Below are 20,372 nucleotides of genomic sequence, written 5' to 3'. Positions count from 1 at the left end.
CAACAGTTCCTACCTTGGAGCCAAGAAGGGTGGCCCAACCCGGCCTCAGGAGCTCTCAGACGGGCGCAGATGGGCCCGCCCTTGGCCCGGGCATGTCCTGCGATGCGGGGCTACACGACGCGCTATGAAACGCTCGCGTTCCTGCGTCTGTCCCCCGGTAGCAGCAAGGTTCCTTGGGACAGAGTCCCTCAGAAGCAGGCAGGCAGGCAGCAAAACAGCGATGCAGGGCTAAGAGACGCGCTAAGAAGCGCTCGCGTTCCTGGGTCCGCCCCCGGTAGCAGCAAGGTTCCCTAGGACAGAGTCCCTCAGAGGCAGGCAGCAAAACTTCATGCAATGTTTTTTCCTGGGCTCTTCCCTTCTATACTTCTCCCAAAAGAGTCACTGTGATGCAACCTGGCCCCAGGCTTTTTTGATGACCTGGTCCCAAAGGTGTTGCCAACAGTAAGATGTACTTGATGTTTTTACCAACAAAAGGGCGGGTCCTTCGGCATCGAAATAATAACTTAATGTTCAACAGAACACAGCACTTGATAAACTGAATCTGATGCCATAAACAAACAAGTTACTTACCTTTCGTAAAGCTCTTTCTGATGGAGACTCTACCTGGCTGCAGATTACTCGACTTTTTAATATACCGTAGGCATCAGACTGGATCCAGAAACATTTTCCACAGTACCAATATGTGCCAGAAGGTGGTGCAATGCAGCTCTACACTGATGCTATTCAGCTCCAGAAGAGACGTGCGGGTGGGGGTTTAGCTTCCATTGGTGTAGCAGGTACAGTGCACCGGTGACCAGCAACATGATGGGCCCATTCAACTCCGATAACTGCTGTATTTTACAATCAAAACATCAGCTCCGGGGACCCATTTCATTCCTTGCATTAGGGTCCATGACACACTGGCTGTGGTACTGGTGCACTGCCTATGTAGCCCTCACCCCTGCACGCTGACATCAGCTGCTTTCAAGACTGTCTGTGCCTCCAAAGTGAAGCCTTAAAAGCAAACTTATAAATCAGTGTGCAGATTCCTAGACTTCGGATCTTATTAATGGTTAGAGTCCAACGGGAGGATGGGAGGGTTGGTGATTTATTTATGGCTAGATAAAGTCTCTATCAGAAAAAGCGTTACAGAAGGGAAGCAACATGTTCGCCTGGTAGAGAGTTCTAGTAGCAGATTTCTCTCCTTGTGATTGGATAGTAAAAGAGCACCTAAAGGGAGGTAAGCTGGACTCAAACCAGAAAATCCCCCAAGACCGAGCAGGCACTGTGTGGACTTGGCTGTCCAGGCAATCGTGCTTCGTGAACATATGAAGGGATGCACACGTAGCTGCATGACAGATATCTAGGAGAGGGATTCAACATATTAAGGCAGTGGTAGCAGCTTTGGCCCTGGTGGAAGGTGCGTACAGTCCTTATGGAGTCTAGTACTTTGCCAATGCATAACAGATCTTAACGCAGAGCATGTTCCAGTGTGAGATCATAGGATTCTGCACAGCATTGCCTTTTTGCGCTATGGAGAACCCCACAAAGAGCTGACCATCCACTTGGTGATCTTTGTTACGGTCAATGTAGAAGCGCAGAGCTCTCTTGGGTTCCTAGCGATGAAGTCTCTCCTCCTTAGAGGGGTGACGTGGGGCTAGAACACACACAGGGTGATGGCTTGACTGATATGGAACAGCGTCCCAACTGTTGATAGGAAGGATCCCTGAGTATGCTGAACTAGCTTATGAAGGAAGTTGGTGGTGTAAGGTGGATGAACACACAGAGCCTGCATCTCACTCTCACACCGTGCAGAGAAGTTGGCAATTAGGAACACAGTTTTGATGGTGAGGAGCCAAAGGGGGACAGCTGTTGAGCAACCTGAATGGAGAACACATTAAATAAGGATGAAATTGAGGTCCTACTGGGGTATCACAAAAGGAGGAGGAGGAAATATGCTGTAGCCATTTTAACAACCTCATCACAACTGGTCAAGACAGAACAAGCAACAAGACATCAGACAATTGGGACTGGATGGGGTGAATTTGGTGTGTGCCACATCAAACCACAAACTTGACCCAGCAACAAGCATCTACCTTCTTTATCCAGCATTTTTAGGTATTTTTTGCTTACCACGTGATAAAAACTGGGGCTGCCCTGTGAATACATCTCTAATCACACTTCTCTATTCCGAAACGCAGGGCCGGATATATGACAATGGCTCCCTAACTGCCTCATTCGCAGATGCCAAAGGGATGAGACAGGGCTGTCCATTATCCCCACTGCTTCTTATAATTACCATGGACCAGCTGGTCCAGTATCTCCAGGTAAAGCATCTCCACCATGGCCTGCAATTTAGACCTGGTCTGCTTCTCCTGTCACTATATGCCAATGATATCCTACTTTTTCTTTGCCACTGCAGTAGATAATTTAGCATCCATTGTCCATGAAATTGTACCACACAGCCAACTCCGAATCAACAGGAGAAATCTGAATTGTTCCTGCTCACAGATGCTATGACGCAGGTGCTGTGTGAATATCTTCTAAAGTGGTGCGCTGATTCAGTCAAATACTTGGGGAGACACATCCATCGGGATATTGAGCACGTTCTCAGATTGAATTATGGCCCGGCAGTCAACAAATTGACAATGCAGACTGAGGTGCGGATACGCCTCCAGCTATCACTGGCAGGTCGTTTTACCATTATTAAAATGATGGTTCTCCCTCGTTTTTTGTATCTTTTTCTCAACATACCCATCCCTCTCATCAATGACTTATTTTTTTTAATTTTTTTTTACACATTATAGGGTCTGCCCCTCCAATCGATTTTGATTGGCTGAATGCCCCGAGTGGGATGGGACACCCTGGTGCCCTCCTACGAGAAGGGAGGGCTGGGCGTGCCTCATCTGCAGCTCTATTATCTAGTAGTGCAGGGCAAAGTATGCCCATCCTTCGTACCACAGAGATGCCTGGCACCCTTATGACAGACCGGAGTGCAACCAAGTGGAGGGGACACTGCTGAGCATCTTCCTCCCTCACAGGATCCTTCTGGACCCCAGAGATATCCAGACACTATCTACCACTTGCTGGGCATGGCGCAAGCTACTCAATAATCTTAGGTGGAGACCGTTTATACTCTCCCTCCCTTCCCATCGCGGATAATCTTTGGTTGCCCCCTGCACTGGAGACTCTTGTTAAAAAAATATATATATATATATTCTGGCGCGTCATGAGCTGCGCACATTTGGGGGATCTCTTTCCTGACTGTCACGTTCTTTCCCACGAGGATGATGTGCTTTTTGAGGAGGTGCCCATTAAGGACCATTTTGTACTGCAACGTGCACATAGTGCCCTACGTGCTCAGATCCCCTCATATCCACTCGTCCCCGATGAATTTGCCCCCTTGGCTGCAGTAATTGATGACACTGGCGGAGGGCACCTGGTTTCAAACTCTACCAGACTAGTTAGTCTTGCAGTACTTTCAACCCGGGACGGGCATCTTCGGAAACACTGGGAGTGCGACTTGCAACACCCCCTGCTGTATCGGATTTGGTATTATTGCTATCAGCAAACTAAAATTATTTCTCCAAATCACAGGCATAAGCTTATACATTTCAAATGTGTTAGGTATGCATACACTTCACCAAGCTCCCTGGCCACAACTGACACTGCATGGTCTTCTTGCTGCCCTAACTGCCATATGCAAGCTGCTGATTTTGTGCATCTTGCTTGAACATGCACCCATGTGGGGAGGTATTGGACAGCGGTTTTTACACAACTCTCACTGATGGTGGGATCCAATCTAATGCCTGACCCTCTTCAGACACTGCAAAGATATGTTTGTGATGTGCCTAAGGGGGTTGGCCGCTTTACCACAATGGTGTTATTATTAGCAAAATTGCAAATCGCTCTGTAAAGGGGCAGCAGGCAGTGCCCAACAGTCCATGGCTGGATACAGTCTTTCCTTCTTTGACAACAGCAGCAAAATCTATTATTAATTACAACCACTCCCAACCAGGCCCAAAAAACAGCATGACCAGCAAGACTCTGAAGGAGAACCTACTGTACAGTAATGGCCTTTCTGTGGAATGTGTAATATTTGCAAAGGTTTAACACTGATGTGCCTATTAAGATGACTATATATTCCCTACCTGGTGGTGTTGTTTCCTATTACTTTTTCTTTGTATCTTTCTATGGTGACACTAATTCTTTATAACATGTGCATCTTTTGGTAAATGAATCACAATCTGGAATTGATGGGCTTTCCAATAATGTCGCCTTTAAATTCGTACAAGTCTATTTTCCCACAAATGTGGGTTGTTGTATTCAAGTTTTATGTGACTTCAAAAAATGATAAAGAAAAATTATAAAGAAAAAATATAAGAAAAAAAGCTGTGAAAACCCTTAAAATATGCAAGTTTGTAGGCACAGACTCAAAAGAGCATTCCAATCCTGGAACTATTGTTTCCCGGCACCTCCATCCCCAGTATGTAGATCTGGAGACAGGTGGCAAAATAAGGAAATTGCTACTATAATATTAGCCCTGGCATAATCAGCAAGGCTGTTATTAGAGATTTTATATAATGAGATTTCTGACATATTTTGTTGCTGCACTATATGCACTAAAGGGACAAGTAGATTTCTTAACAGGACAAGTAGATTTATGAAGCAATTTGTCACATTGACGACTAAATATTTTATAAATTTCACACCCGTGGTCAGCATAAAAAACATTATTGAAGGAACTTCCTGCGAAGTGAGGTCGTATTCTCTTCTGTTATGGAGGAATGCAACTGAGAAGCATCAGAAAAGATGGCATTCCATTAAAAAATGTTGCCTGCAATTGTTTGTAGACACAACAAGATGTAATGCCTGCACGTCCTCTGTGTTAAGTTTAAGCAATATAATTTCCTTTATTCAACTGTAAACATTTCATAGTGAGCGACAGAAAAAAGGTAAATTCTTTTATTGACAGTTAGCATCCATTTATACAAATCACTAATAGAAATTAAAGAATCTGATCTGGAAAAGATCTAAGTGAAGGTAGATAATTTTGGAAGGAAAAGTAGTGCAGTAGAGATAATTATATAATAAAGGGAAAGCAAATCACTACAAAACATAGAATGAACAAATCAATCAGATTTGAATCATTATCCATTTACACTACTCCCACAAAACAACATACTATCTTACCTCACAAGATTGTTTACTTTCCATGATCTTTAAAATGGAGTCCTTCAGAGCATGTTGAACAAAAGGTGTGGCTGTAGCTTTCATATATTGTTCCATGAGGGTGCTTGCCAGTGTAGTTGCACGAAATAATGTGGTAGCTTCATCTAAAAAAAAATACATTTTTGTTTATGTTAATTAAGTATCTTTTTTTGTTTTAGCTAAATCAGATTAGCAGCCGATAACAGAAGCACCTCACTATCTAATTATTTGGCTTTTGCTACATTACCAGAAATTGTGACAAATGTGAAAAAAGTTGAACACGCTGTGTTCTGAAAATCCCTGTGTTTCTTCCTTCTACTTCTAACACAAACTGCAGGTTGTTTGTGTTATTTTACCTGAACTCTTGGAAAGGCGAGGAGCTATTGGTCTTTTGTCTGTAAATCCAGTCCAAACCACATAAATGCAATCATACCTCTCTTCCTGTGTTTCTGTGGGGGGTCAAAATAGTGCTGCTTATGTGTTTTCGATAGATACTGCCTAGTAGGAAGAACAGTGGGCACCTTTTCTGTAGCTGGAGAGTGAATAGACACAAGGTATAATTAGCTGGAGAATGATCCCTGTGATCTTTAAAGCCTTAGGAGTGTAAACCACAGTTATGATCACAATATTGCCTTACTTAAAATCTTTATTTAAATGGTGTTAGGTCTGTAAAAGGCACCTGCCTGGAGCTGAAAAGAAAGGTACTATTACTTCTTTACAATTATTTTGTCATTTAAAGAAAAGGTATCACACTACTTACAACATAGGATTTCTAGACAACATTGTAACAAGATCAAATGTTTTTACTGTCCCCCCACTCTACATAGCTCTCATTCCAATGTAAGTCAATGGGCAGTAAAGATGTGGTATTTCTGCTTTAAAACCTTCCTCAAGTCTTCACAAAAGGTTGAAGATGATACCTAGCCCAGATTATTATTTAACTAGTGACTTAAATAAAACAACCATGTTCTTTTTGTTTTACAATGTATACAGCCCCTTTCTGGTTAACTTACTGTTGCCACCCCACCTGCACAGTATTTTTATTTTTTTTTTAACTCTAAGCTAAGGCCTTTTATGTACATAAATAGACAAGAATGCCAATGTCTTTGCTACTGATACTCCTAAAAAAATATCTGAAACCAATACACACACATACAGGATGGATGGTCAAGGACGATAGAGACAATTGCAGGTGTATACACCGAGAGGAGGACACTACATACGAGTGGGGACGCACCAGAAGGTGAGAAATACAAAGATAGCCCTCTCAATCTAATTTGCGTCGTCTAGACATGCAAGGGCCACACAAAGCGGATGACCAAGTGTGCACATACAGAGAGAGAGAGAGAGAGAGAGAGAGAGAGAGAGAAAGGAGAATGCAAGCAATGTAAACACATACCAGCGACATTCAGAAACCCAGCCTTTCAGACACTCTCACACAAGATCCCAACCAGGTGCAGTCAGCATGCCTCCGCACATGTTCATGCTGCTTGAGATGGGTCTGTGTCTGTACCTCCTTGATGTCAGATTCCTGACGCAGCCTGTGAACTCTGAAGAGTGAGAGCTCTGCAACTCTTCCCTATTCCTCATTCACTGCGCTTCCTCCCTTTCAACATATCAGGATTCTAAGTGCAAGCAGTACACTAAAATGATGTTTGAGGTACATTCAAATTACCAGCACAAGTTCCAGCAATGCTCTCTGCATTAAGCAATTCTCTCTCTAAATACAGCTCTGAATCTTAAAGAGTAAGCTATGAAGTTTCGGTATGATCTACATACTTTAATAAGAAGTACAATGTTTATCGTATGATTCACCATATGCTTTGATAAAATCTACACAGTGTAACAAATTTCATGTTATGAAACTATTTCCATTTCTAACGAACTGGATGAAAAAGTGAGACAAGCCATAGCCATATCTGTTAAGATTCATGAACATTTAATATGAGCAGAAAATGACAAAAGTATTACTTTTTTTTTATTTTGTAAAGGTACTGCACCTTCCATGCTGATTTCTCTATCATTTAGTGTTCGAAGCAGCAGTGATTCCTGATTTTCGTGCAAAAAGATACGTAATAAAATGGTTGCCAGTAATGTCCGGTCCTGTCCGCATACATGTGATAAGGCATAGACAACATGCAGATCCTTTTGTAGTATAAGCTGTGAAGGGATAGAACATGTTTCAAGGTTACTAATGTGTGGAAAAAAGTTACTGCAAAAGGAATGTCAAAGAACAAAAAAGGCACGAGCCAACTAAATGCTTGTAAAACTTAGCTTAGCATCTGGCATTAATTCTCATGCTCTGCAGTTTCCCTCAACAGTGTTTGGTTAGCCTATAGTTGCATAATATTTGGTTAACTTCTTGCATGTGTCTGCAAATTGGAGACCTGTAAGAGGATCCAATATTAGACCCAAGACCTGCAGGAATTTAAGTTACATAGAAAACTGAAGCGAAAAGTTCCAGAAGAAAAAGGTCTATCCTCCCAGAGAGGAATCCCTAAACAAACAATGGATTTGTTGGGTTATCAGAAACATTCTAACTTGGCGTTTACACAATGCTGCAATTTTATTTGGAAGAGGAATGAGTGAAAATGTACCAACAATAACCACTTGAGCTGCAGATAAACTGAAACCATTAGTTTTGGAGATCAACTCTACAGCTTTAGAACCTAACTTCAGAGGTCTGTACACAAGGTTTTGCTGCATGCATGTCTGGTACAAGAATGTGTGAATGAGGGACCCTCCAGCAAAAAAACCTAATAGAAATCGTCTGATTCTAAAATCACCCATTTGTGATTCTCAGGTATCTACTCTACACAAACTCTGTTTTAACTTATTCCACACCTTCATGGAAAAACTTCTGTAACGTGCAGACTTCAGACAGGAGTCAGTGCCATTGTTTAAAATCTCCTTGAGGATCAACTACATTAATGGTAATTGCCCATTAAATGAAATCTGTAGTAGTTGTAGCTGTTTGAGCAGATCTTGCCTCTAAATGTACTGACATATCAAAAAACAAGGGCAAGCCCAATCTACCACAATAGGAACCTGGGCAAAACATCATATCAACATATCAAAAACAAAAACATCTAATTCCTAGTAGATGACATTGCTATCCACATGCGAGTATACTAATCACAGTAAAATACATTTAGAAATAAATATATATATATATGGAAAATGTCACTTACCCAGTGTACATCTGTTCGTGGCATTAGTCGCTGCAGATTCACATGCTGTGCACAGTCCGCCATCTGGTGTTGGGCTCGGAGTGTTACAAGTTGTTTTTCTTTGAAGAAGTCTTTTCGAGTCACGAGACCGAGGGACTCCTCCCATTTCGACTCCATTGCGCATGGGCGTCGACTCCATCTTAGATTGTTTTGCCCGCAGAGGGTGAGGTAGGAGTTGTGTATGCTAGTAATAGTGCCCATGCAATGGAGTGAATGCGTATGTACATAATAAAGTTTTAAGTAATATATTTACAAATGTACAAATGTTTAAGATCTACTTCTAAACGGCTACAGGCTCCCGGGGAGGCGGGTGGGCGCATGTGAATCTGCAGCGACTAATGCCACGAACAGATGTACACTGGGTAAGTGACATTTTCCGTTCAATGGCATGTGTAGCTGCATACACATGCTGTGCATAGACTAGTAAGCAGTTATCTCCCCAAAAGCGGTGGTTCAGCCTGTAGGAGTTGAAGTAGTTTGAAATAATGTTCTTAATACAGCTTGACCTACTGTTGCTTGTTGTGCAGTTAGCACATCTACACAGTAGTGCTTGGTAAATGTATGAGGCGTAGACCATGTTGCTGCCTTACATATTTCGTTCATTGGAATATTTCCTAGAAAGGCCATGGTAGCACCTTTCTTTCTGGTTGAGCGTGCCTTTGGTGTAATAGGCAGTTCTCTTTTAGCTTTAAGATAGCAGGTTTGAATGCACTTAACTATCCATCTAGCAATGCCTTGTTTTGAAATTGGATTTCCTGTATGAGGTTTTTGAAAGGCGATAAATAGTTGTTTTGTCTTTCGAATTAGTTTTGTTCTGTCAATGTAGTACATTAGTGCTCTTTTGATGTCTAATGTATGTAGTGCTCTTTCGGCTACCGAATCTGGCTGTGGGAAGAACACTGGTAATTCTACTGTTTGATTTAAGTGGAACGGTGAGATTACTTTTGGTAAAAATTTAGGATTGGTCCGTAGAACAACTTTATTTTTGTGTATTTGAATAAATGGTTCTTGAATGGTAAATGCTTGAATTTCACTCACTCTTCTTAGAGATGTGATGGCAATTAAAAATGCAACTTTCCACGTTAAGTATTGCATTTCACAAGAGTGCATGGGCTCAAAAGGTGGACCCATGAGTCGTGTTAGGACAATGTTGAGGTTCCATGAAGGAACTGGTGGTGTTCTTGGTGGTATAATTCTCTTTAGGCCTTCCATAAACGCCTTTATGACTGGTATCCTAAACAATGAAATTGAGTGCGTAATTTGTAGGTAAGCAAAAATTGCCGTAAGATGTATTTTAATGGAAGAGAAAGCTAGGTTAGATTTTTGAAAATGTAGTAAGTATCCTACTATTTCTTTTGCAGATGCGTGTAAAGGTTGAATTTGATTATTATGGCAGTAATAAACAAATCTTTTCCACTTATTTGCATAGCAGTGTCTAGTGGTAGGTTTTCTAGCTTGTTTTATGACCTCCATACATTCCTGTGTGAGGTCTAAGTGCCCGAATTCTAGGATTTCAGGAGCCAAATTGCTAGATTCAACGATGCTGGATTTGGATGTCTGATCTGTTGTTTGTGTTGTGTTAACAGATCTGGTCTGTTGGGTAGTTTGACATGAGGTACTACTGAAAGGTCTAGTAGTGTTGTGTACCAAGGTTGCCTTGCCCATGTTGGTGCTATTAGTATGAGTTTGAGTTTGTTTTGACTCAACCTGTTTACTAGATATGGAAGGAGAGGGAGAGGGGGAAAAGCGTACGCAAATATCCCTGACCAGTTCATCCATAGAGCATTGCCTTGGGATTGATCTTGTGGGTACCTGGAAGCGAAGTCTTGGCATTTTGAGTTTTCCTTTGTTGCAAATAGATCTATTTGAGGTGTTCCCCAAATTTGAAAGTAATTGTTTAGTATTTGGGGGTGAATTTCCCATTCATGGGTTTGTTGGTGATCTCGAGAGAGATTGTCTGCCAACTGGTTCTGAATCCCTGGAATAAATTGTGCTATTAGGCGAATGTGGTTGTGAATCGTCCAATGCCATATTTTTTGTGTTAGGAGGCACAACTGTGTCGAGTGTGTCCCTCCTTGTTTGTTTAGATAATACATTGTTGTCATGTTGTCTGTTTTGACAAGAATGTATTTTTGGGTTATTATGGGTTGAAATGCTTTCAGCGCTAGAAATACTGCTAACAGTTCTAAGTGATTTATGTGAAACTGCCTCTGATGTATGTCCCATTGTCCTTGGATGCTGTGTTGATTGAGGTGTGCTCCCCACCCTGTCATGGAAGCATCCGTCGTTATGACGTATTGTGGCACTGGGCCTTGGAAAGGCCGCCCTCGGTTTAAATTTGTACTGTTCCACCATAGAAGCGAGATGTATGTTTGGCGGTCTATCAACACCAGATCTAGAAGTTGACCCTGTGCTTGTGACCATTGTGATGCTAGGCACCGTTGTAAGGGCCGCATGTACAATCTTGCGTTTGGGACAATGGCTATGCATGAAGACATCATGCCTAGGAGTTTCATTACCATTTTGACTTGTATCTTTTGTGTTGGATACATGGCCTGTATTACCTTGTGAAATGTTTGAACCCTTTGTGGACTTGGAGTGGCAATCCCTTTTGCTGTGTTGATTGTCGCTCCTAAGTATTGCTGTGTTTGACATGGCAAAAGGTGTGACTTCGCGTAGTTGATGGAGAAACCTAGCCTGTGAAGGGTCTGTATGACATATTTTGTGTGCTGTGAACACTGTCTTAGCGTGTTGGTTTTGATTAACCAGTCGTCTAAGTACCGGAACACATGTATTTGCTGCCTTCTGATATGTGCAGCTACTACTGCCAGGCATTTTGTAAAAACTCTTGGCGCAGTTGTTATTCCGAATGGCAACACTTTGAATTGGTAATGTATTCCTTGGAATACGAACCTTAGGTATTTCCTGTGTGAAGGATGTATTGGTATATGGAAATACGCATCTTTTAGGTTTAATGTTGTCATGTAATCTTGCTGTTTGAGCAGTGGGATTACGTCTTGTAACGTGACCATGTGAAAGTGGTCTGATTTGATGTAGGTATTTAGTGTTCTGAGATCTAGTATTGGTCTCAGAGTTTTGTCCTTTTTGGGTATTAGAAAGTACAGTGAGTAAACTCCTGTGTTTTTTTGTAGATTTGGTACTAATTCTATTGCGTCCTTTTGTAGCAATGCTTGAACTTCTAGTCCTAGAAGATCTATATGTTGTTTTGACATATTGTGTGTTTTCGGTGGGACGTTTGGAGGGAATTGGAGAAATTCTATGGAATAACCATACTGGATAATTGCTAAGACCCAAGTGTCTGTTGTTATTTCCTCCCAAAGTTTGTAAAATTGGCTTAGTCTTCCCCCCACAGGTGTTATGTGATGGGGTTGTGTGACTTGTGAGTCACTGTTTATTTTGAGGAGTTTTGGGGCCTTGGAATTTTCCTCGATTTCTTGGGAATTGGCCCCCTCTATATTGCCCCCGAAAACCTCCCCTCTGATATTGACCCTGGTAAGTAGGCCTTGTTTGTGAGGTTGTGGTTTCTGTGGGTTGACCTCGAAACCCTCCCCTAAAAGGTGTTTTTCGAAATGTGCCTCTGCTCTGCGGGGAGTAGAGTGCGCCCATGGCTTTGGCTGTATCGGTGTCTTTTTTGAGTTTCACAATGGCGGTGTCTACCTCCGGCCCAAACAATTGCTGTTCATTAAATGGCATATTGAGCACAGCTTGTTGGATTTCCGGCTTGAACCCTGAAGTGCGCAGCCATGCGTGCCTTCGTATCGTGATTGCAGTGTTTATTGTCCTTGCAGCTGTATCTGCTGCATCCATGGAAGACCGTATCTGATTATTTGAGATACTTTGTCCCTCTTCTACCACCTGTTGCACTCTTTTTTGGAACTCCTTGGGTAAGTGTTCGATGAAATGTTGCATTTCATCCCAATGAGCTCTGTCGTATCTTGCCAAAAGTGCTTGTGAATTGGCAATACGCCATTGATTAGCTGCTTGTGCTGCAACCATTTTTCCCGCAGCATCAAATTTGCGGCTCTCTTTGTCTGGAGGTGGTGCGTCTCCTGAGGTATGAGAGTTGGCTCTCTTACGAGCTGCCCTGACAACTACTGAGTCTGGTGTTAGTTGTGTTGTAATATAGATTGGATCTGTTGGCGGTGGCTTGTACTTTTTCTCCACCCTTGGAGTTATGGCTCTGCCTTTAACTGGATCCTGAAATATTTGTTTTTAATGTCTTAGCATTCCTGGGAGCATGGGAAGGCTTTAGTACTGGCTATGGGTGGAAGATAGGGTGTTAAACAGAAAGTCATCCTCAATTGGTTCAGAATGTAAGGTGACGTTGTGAAATTCGGCTGCCCTTGCGACCACCTGTTTGTAGGATGTACTGTCCTCGGGTGGTGACGGTTTTGTGGGATAGGAGTCTGGGCTGTTGTCAGACACTGGAGCATTGTAAAGGTCCCATGCATCGGGATCATCCTGACTCATTGTAGTATGAGCTGGTGAGTGCATCAGTGGTGGAGTTGTTGCTGGTGATGCATGTATTGATGGTGGTGGAGACGGTGGTGGGGTTGTTTTCCTTGCCACTTTTGCCTGTCCTTTTGTTGAAAGGCAAGTTTCCTTTTTATTTTGATTGGGGGAAGAGTGGTTATCTTCCCTGTGTCCTCATGAATATGAAGCCTTCTTTGCGTGTAGTCAGGCTCTACAGCTTGAAGCTCCTCTCCAAATCTATGTAATTGGGAGGTTAATCCTTGTTCCTCTGTATAGGAACTAGTTTTCGGCTCCGAGGCTGGATGTTTCGGAACCGAAACCTTTTCGGAAGTCTTTTTAGGCTCCGAAGAAACCTTCTTTGTTTTCGGCATGGTGTCTCGGTGCCGAAATTCTTCGGTGCCGCTGTCTCTGTGCCGAAGTTTCTCGGAGCCGCTGTCTCGGCTCCGAGGTTGCTGTGTGGCGGTATCTCGACCGGAGTCGGATGACTTCGACACCAGCATGCCCTTTTTCGGTGCCTTGGATCGGTCACCTAGTTTTCGGGTTAAGCCATGGCCTGTTGGTGGTGGCGTCCCCTGGGCTTTTGTGGACTTCTCGTGAGTCTTGATTTTCGACGTCTTACTCACGGTTTGGGGTGTTTCTTCGGCGTCGAGTTCTTCAGAATCCGACTCGTGGATGGAGAAAGCTTCTTCTTCCTCCTCGAAACGTTCTTGACCTGTCGGCGTGGACGCCATTTGTAGTCTCCTGGCTCTTCGGTCTCTCAGCGTCTTCCTCGACCGAAACGCTCGACAGGCTTCACAAGTATCCTCCTTGTGCTCAGGGGACAAGCACAAGTTACAGACCAGATGCTGATCCGTATACGGATACTTGTTATGGCATTTTGGGCAGAAGCGGAATGGGGTCCGTTCCATCAGCCTTGAAGTTGCACGTGGCCGGGCCGACCAGGCCCCGACGGGGGATCGAAAAAACCCCGAAGGGCCACCGGAGCTCTTCAAAATTCGGTGTCGATTTGTTCTAACTAACCCGATACCGAACGCAAACAATACCGACGATTTTTTCCGAGATTCTAACTAACTTTCCGACCCGAAACACGGAGCGAAAAGGAACAAGTCCGAACCCGATGGCGGAAAAAAAACAATCTAAGATGGAGTCGACGCCCATGCGCAATGGAGTCGAAATGGGAGGAGTCCCTCGGTCTCGTGACTCGAAAAGACTTCTTCGAAGAAAAACAACTTGTAACACTCCGAGCCCAACACCAGATGGCGGACGGTGCACAGCATGTGTATCTGCAGCTACACATGCCATCGAACATATATATATATATATATATATATATATATATATATATATATTACCAAGTGGTGGTCACTAATATGTAGTTATAGTTTCCATAGGAAAAGCGTTTTTTTTTTTGCTAATAACTTTGGTGCCATTTGAGGAATCTTCACAAATTTCTCAAAACTAGTTTGCCACTTACTTCAGTTGCTGTCTGGAAAATGTTGGGGTGATTCATCAAGCGGGGAAAGAGAAGAAAGGGGGGGGTCCCAAAACACGATTTCCCCATGCAATTTCCCATAGATATTTAGACATGACTACAGCCTGAATCGCTGGACGGACTTACGCCAATTGTGGTAGAAACTCAATTTTGGTCCAGAAAGAGTGGGGTTTTTTTTAATTTGGTTTGTCAGTTCAGTAGTTTTGCCATTAATAAAGAAAAATGATTATTGTATATCTAGAGATGCAGATCCACCCGCCAACAGCAATACTGTGATTGGCTGGCCGCAACCCAACAGGAAAGTTGTGGCTACCATTTTGTGTATCAGGACTCTGTTCTGCAGAAAAAAACTAAAAATTGAGAAGTGATAGAAGGGTTCTGAGTGGAGGTACCCTAACCCTATGGGACTAGTGGAGGGGTCTGTGAGTGACCACTTGTGGGCAAGAAGTTTCCCAAAAAGGTTTTTTGGGGCATGTGAGGATCTGCAGATCCACTAGGTGGTCAGCGTGGCCTCCTGTGTGAATTCACAATGGATCCAGACCCCAATTAAAAAAACACAAATCCACTCACAAAGCAGCTCACATACCAACCCCGACTAACACATTCATAGCCACTCACGCACTCACTAATACACCCATCCACAGTCACTCACACACCCATACAGTCACTCACACACTGCCTCACATATCCATACTGTCATTCACACACCCACTCACACAGCCACGTACACACCCATACAGCCACTGGCACACCGCTCAAAGACCCAAACAGCCACTAACACACCCACGACACACTCACTCACACACCCACTCAGAGACCCAGAAAACTACTGACATCAATGCAGCCACTCACACAACCAGTCAAACATCCATACAGCTACTCACACACCCATACAGTTCCCAATACATTGACTCAAAGACACAGAGAACCACTTACACAACCACCTACAGACCCATAAAGGAACTCACACAGCCACTCACACACCAATGTACAGTCACTCACACAACCGTACAAGTCACACACCCGTTCAGGCACCCTAGAAAACCACTGAACACCCAATTCACACACCCATGCAGTCACTCACACATTCACTCACAAACCCAGAGAACCACTCACACACCCACATAAACACTAACATGTCCACTCAAACCCCCATCACACAGACACACCCAGTAACACAACCACTCACACACCTACACAGCCACTTACAGACCCAAACAGCCAATAATACACCCACTCACAGAACACTTACACATCTATACAACTGCTTACACACGTACTCGCACACCTATACAGCCACTTACACACCCACTCACAGATCCAGAAAACAACTTGCACACCCATACAGGCACTAGACAGCTACTTACACACCCACACAGCCAGGGATACAGTTATATAGATTGTATTAGGATATGTTTGTATTAAATGTGTTGTTTTGTACTGATAGTGTGCTTTCGGTTGGCAGCGGATCAGTCGTGGACCGGTCGGCAACACAGCCGGCAGACCTCTTAGTTGGCTGGGGATCTGTGGCAGATCCGAGTGAGAAATTAGAAAGAAGGATTAGTAAACAAAAAGAACCAGTGTTTGGGAAAATGACTGGCTTTGAAAAAAGCCTGTGTGCTTGTGGTGTGTACATGATAATTACACATAGAACTGGATGCAGTCTTAAGTTGCTGAGAAACACCCTGTTACCTCTGTCTGTGAAATGGACTCTGTCTTTTCAATATATTCCATCCATATTGAAGCATAAGTTGTTATGGTATCTAGAGTTCATGTTGTGGTCTCGGAGAAATGCAAAAAATGTTTGACATGTTTCCTGGATTTCTCTATCTGAAGCCAAAATTTGGTTCATCACTGTCACTTATGTCTTTGGCACATGACACCAAGGCAGCATGTGGCATAAGTGACATTAATTTATCAAAGCTATCCTTCATTAGGATTTCCAGCCTTACCCCAGTAATTGTGCCTAGGTCAATGCCACCACAGTGAACAATCATGAGGTCTGGATATTGGCAATCCGCAATGCTTTCAACCAAAGGTAGCAATTGATGCCGCTTTAACCTACTCTGACCAACCCAAGTAATATCTAAATTAGGTAAACCTAGGTCCCTGTCAATACCACTCTTTCTAGCATTCTCTCTGGCCCAAAACACAGAGCTATGGCCCACAATCCAGACTCTGACCATTTTGGAGACAAGTAGGAGTAGCACACAGGAAGAAGCTGTAGCAGAAAGAGGCAGTTCTGAAGATGGAAGGCAGCTAAAATGGAGGACAAGATGTAAAATAGAGACTAGGATCTACAAGAAAAAAAGAAAATCTAATTGGGATTCTTTACATGAAAAATTTTAAGGGTTGAAAAAACAGAGACCCTTCAGAAGTAGTATAGCAAAATGAAAAATGAAAGGAAATCAGTGATTTGCTAGGAACAGAAGTATGAGTGAAAACCCATTGGGAAGGGTAGCCATTATTGCTTAATATACATCCATTAGTCTCAGAAACATTTACTAAACACTTAGACTCACTGGATGATGTCATCAGTAATGTCATCAGTGATGTTATTTGAGATGTCATCAGTCATATCACTGCCTATGTCCAGAGTGATATAATATGTGAGGTCATTAGCAGTGCATTGTGTGGGTGTAGGAGAAGTTACTTACCTTTGCTAATGCCTTATCTGTTAGAGACTATGGCCTGATTATGACCTTGGCTGATGGGATGCTCCACCCCAAATGTGACGGATATCTCGTCCGCCGTATTACAAGTTCTATGATATCCTATGGAACTTGTAAAACGGCGGGTGGGATATCCATCACGTTTGTGATGGAGTATTCCATCCGCAAAGGTCGTAATTAGGCCCTATATCTAGCTGCACATTCTTTACCTTAGAATTATCCTCAGACGTCAGACTAGACTTGGAATATTTTTGTGAGCAGTGCTCCTGTCCGCCAGTATGTGGAGTCTACCGGTTCCACATCCGTTGTCATCCGTGCCAGATATGACATTTTGGTTCTTTTATATGCACTAGCCAGGCACTCCAACGTCAGTTTCTTTTCATAACTTTCCACACCAGAAGAGTAGAGCCATGAAGAACACTGACAACTGGTGTGTCAAAACTAGGGCCCTGAATAGGGGAGTCCCTAGCCCTAGAAATCTTTTTGCAGAGCGGGTAGGATGGGTAAGTCAGTAAGGAATTTGCAGAGAGATATAGGGGGTCATTATGACCCCAAGGGTTGGAGATATTGTGGCGGTAGTACCACCAAAAGGCTGGCGCTCCTTACCGCCACATTATGACATTGGCTGAAGCCAACCCGCCAATGTACCACTCCGACCTCCATGGCGGTAGCAGCCGCCGGGCTGGAGATAAGAATCTCCAGCCCGGTGGCCACTATTGTACTGCCGGCGGTATCATGACCCTGCCTACCTCCATGGTTTTTGCACCGTTTGTAACACCATGAAAACCATGGCGCTAGGGCCTATCAGTGACAGGGAATTCCTTCCCTGTCACTAATAGGTGCCCCTCCCCCAACACTGCCCAGACACCCTTCATCCACACTGCCCCTCCCTTCCAACCTCCCCCCATACACACACACGCAGAGACACACTCATTCACACAGACATACACGCATACATACACGCATACATCCATACATTCACGCACACATCCGTACACACATTCACACTGACACGCATTCACATTTCCATGCATACATGCATTCGCATACACGCACGCAAACAACACTACACACACAGGCACAGGCACGCACACACACACACACAACATCCCCACCCCCCTGTCGGAAACCTGACTTACCGCCAGCAGAACACTGCCAGGCTGGCGGTGGTCTACTGGAGTGGCACAGCTGGTGGTAGCAGCGCCACCTTACTACCGTCCCTCAATATGGCCACAGACGGATTTTCGCCCTTCTTGTGGCGGAAATCCGTCTGGGGCCATATTATGGCGGATGGATGGTCACAGCAGTGACAGTCTTTTGGCGTCTGTAGCCGCGGCAGTAGGCGTTTTTTACCGCCAAAGACATAATGAGGGCCTTAGTCTCTACCAGATAAGGTGTTAGCGAAGGTAAGTAAATTGTCCATCCTATAGATACTTCTAGCTGCAGATTCCTTACCTTTGAACAGATACTCAAGCAATACCATCCTCGAGGTGGGTCTGCAAACCAATTTCAAACAAGAAACTCCTACAGGACCGAAAGTGATGTGCCCGTCCCTATGGACCTGACTGTCCTGGCAACAGTGTCACTATTTTGTCCTGATGATGACCACCCATTAACCAGAGGTTGAAACGCCACCAACCGTAGACATATAAACACCCTACTTACTGACCCCAAGCCTAAAAGTAATTGAAGGAGTTAAGAGTCATATGTCTTTTTATTCTTGTTTTCAATGCACTTTTTCACTTATTGAACTCGCACTCTTCTTCACTAATGTGAGCCCTGTTGAAAAATAAATAGTATTTTCCTTGTGACCATGGTTGGGTTTTTTAAACCATCTTACTGAAGATCATGTACACATTGTGTACGTATATGTTACTGTGATTAAAATACATGTGGATAGCATTTTCATCCACTAGAAATTAGATATTATCAAAATGTGACCACAGTGAGCCACTGTGTTTTTCTGATGTCTAAATATAGTGAGCCAAGATTCAGCCTTTGGCTCAAAGGTTGAAAAAAATTGAATTTGCACAACAAAGAAACAGAATGCAATGCCAAACAAAGTATCTACAAAGGTGTTATATAGCGGCAGCATACTAATGCAATAAGAGTTGGGAGTTTCACACAAGTCTAGACCTTGTAGTCTCTACTGAAAAAACATTCAGTAGAAGTAAGTATCCGTAAATCCATGTGCTCCTACACATCCATAAGCCCTACCAGCTTTATGAATTATCTTTCATATTAAACACCCTAGATAGAACCACACAACTGCCAGGGAATGCTAAAGGAAAACAACTGTGGATAGGCTTTACTTGACCACTTGCAACCCCTGCTCTATTAGAATCTAATGAGGAAGCAACTTGACAACTCTACACACACGCACATACTATATCAAAAAGATAATACTAAAGAACTCTACTAAGAGTCCACAAGCCAGCATCCCTAAATATTCAAGCCTACTACACAGGCATGCATAACCAGAAACACAATGGCAGCTAAGTCACTACATATTGAAATACACTCAAGAAGCACTTGTTTGACCACTAAGCAACCCTTAATAGACCATAACTGTATTAATGAAGACAAACACCAGGTACCTGACCTAAACATATTGTATAGTCTGAAACCATTCCCATGTTATTAAACAAACTGCTACTAAGAAACAAGAATGCCATCGTAAGCAGGCCAACCCATTCTACAGTATTCTAAAATGAAGAAGGCGAAGAAGGTTTTAATCAAAATGAAAGAACAGCATGCACTGTGATATTTGGCTAAGCACTGCACAATACATTTAACAGCAGTTATCATATGTGGTTTCCCTCTGACTTTCTGTTGATTTCTCTCCCTATAATTAAAATGTGTCCTTTGTAGGTTTGGAATTAGTCAGGAGCTTTTGATTTCGCTAAAATTATATGTACAATTTACTCACTTAAACAGTCTTTCAGCCAGCTCTATTCATCCATTGGTCTTGTTGCTCTGCCATTCACACTTTACATCTGCCCAATAAGCATTCAGCATGGAGGCAGTATGTCAGTCTTCTTCTGCCAAAGGCTAACTCCACTTTGAGTGACTGCATTTTGCTCCTTCACAATTAGAACATCAGCCAACGCGAGTGGTTTTCATTGTACTTTATTACTACATTAATGCTGATTTTGTGTTCACAAATTGAAATGATAGGACACTTTTGTTACATTTGATGTGAGCAGAGGGCACATTCAAGCTTTATCAGTTCTTTTCTCTTAATACTGCCGTAATTTGCTTTTGGAGTGCCCTTTGTTTACTTGACTGTCACTA

General features: G+C 43.1%; 1 protein-coding gene across 1 annotated transcript in view; it reads right to left on the bottom strand.

Annotated features, from left to right (window-relative positions):
* RASA1 (RAS p21 protein activator 1) overlaps positions 1-20,372 on the bottom strand; it is a 700,806-nt gene that overhangs the window by 327,309 nt on the left and 353,125 nt on the right. Inside the window, exons 17-18 of the mRNA XM_069224876.1 lie at positions 7,191-7,350; positions 5,173-5,315 (exon numbers count right to left, since the gene is read on the bottom strand). Coding sequence (XP_069080977.1) covers positions 5,173-5,315; positions 7,191-7,350 — 303 coding nt within the window. The remainder of the gene's footprint in view (positions 1-5,172; positions 5,316-7,190; positions 7,351-20,372) is intronic.

The sequence above is a fragment of the Pleurodeles waltl genome, chromosome 1_1 (assembly GCF_031143425.1).
Source record: "Pleurodeles waltl isolate 20211129_DDA chromosome 1_1, aPleWal1.hap1.20221129, whole genome shotgun sequence".
NCBI classification, from domain to species: domain Eukaryota; kingdom Metazoa; phylum Chordata; class Amphibia; order Caudata; family Salamandridae; genus Pleurodeles; species Pleurodeles waltl.
The sequence above is the reverse complement of the archived record's forward strand: the minus strand, read 5'-3'. Positions and strand labels throughout refer to the sequence as shown.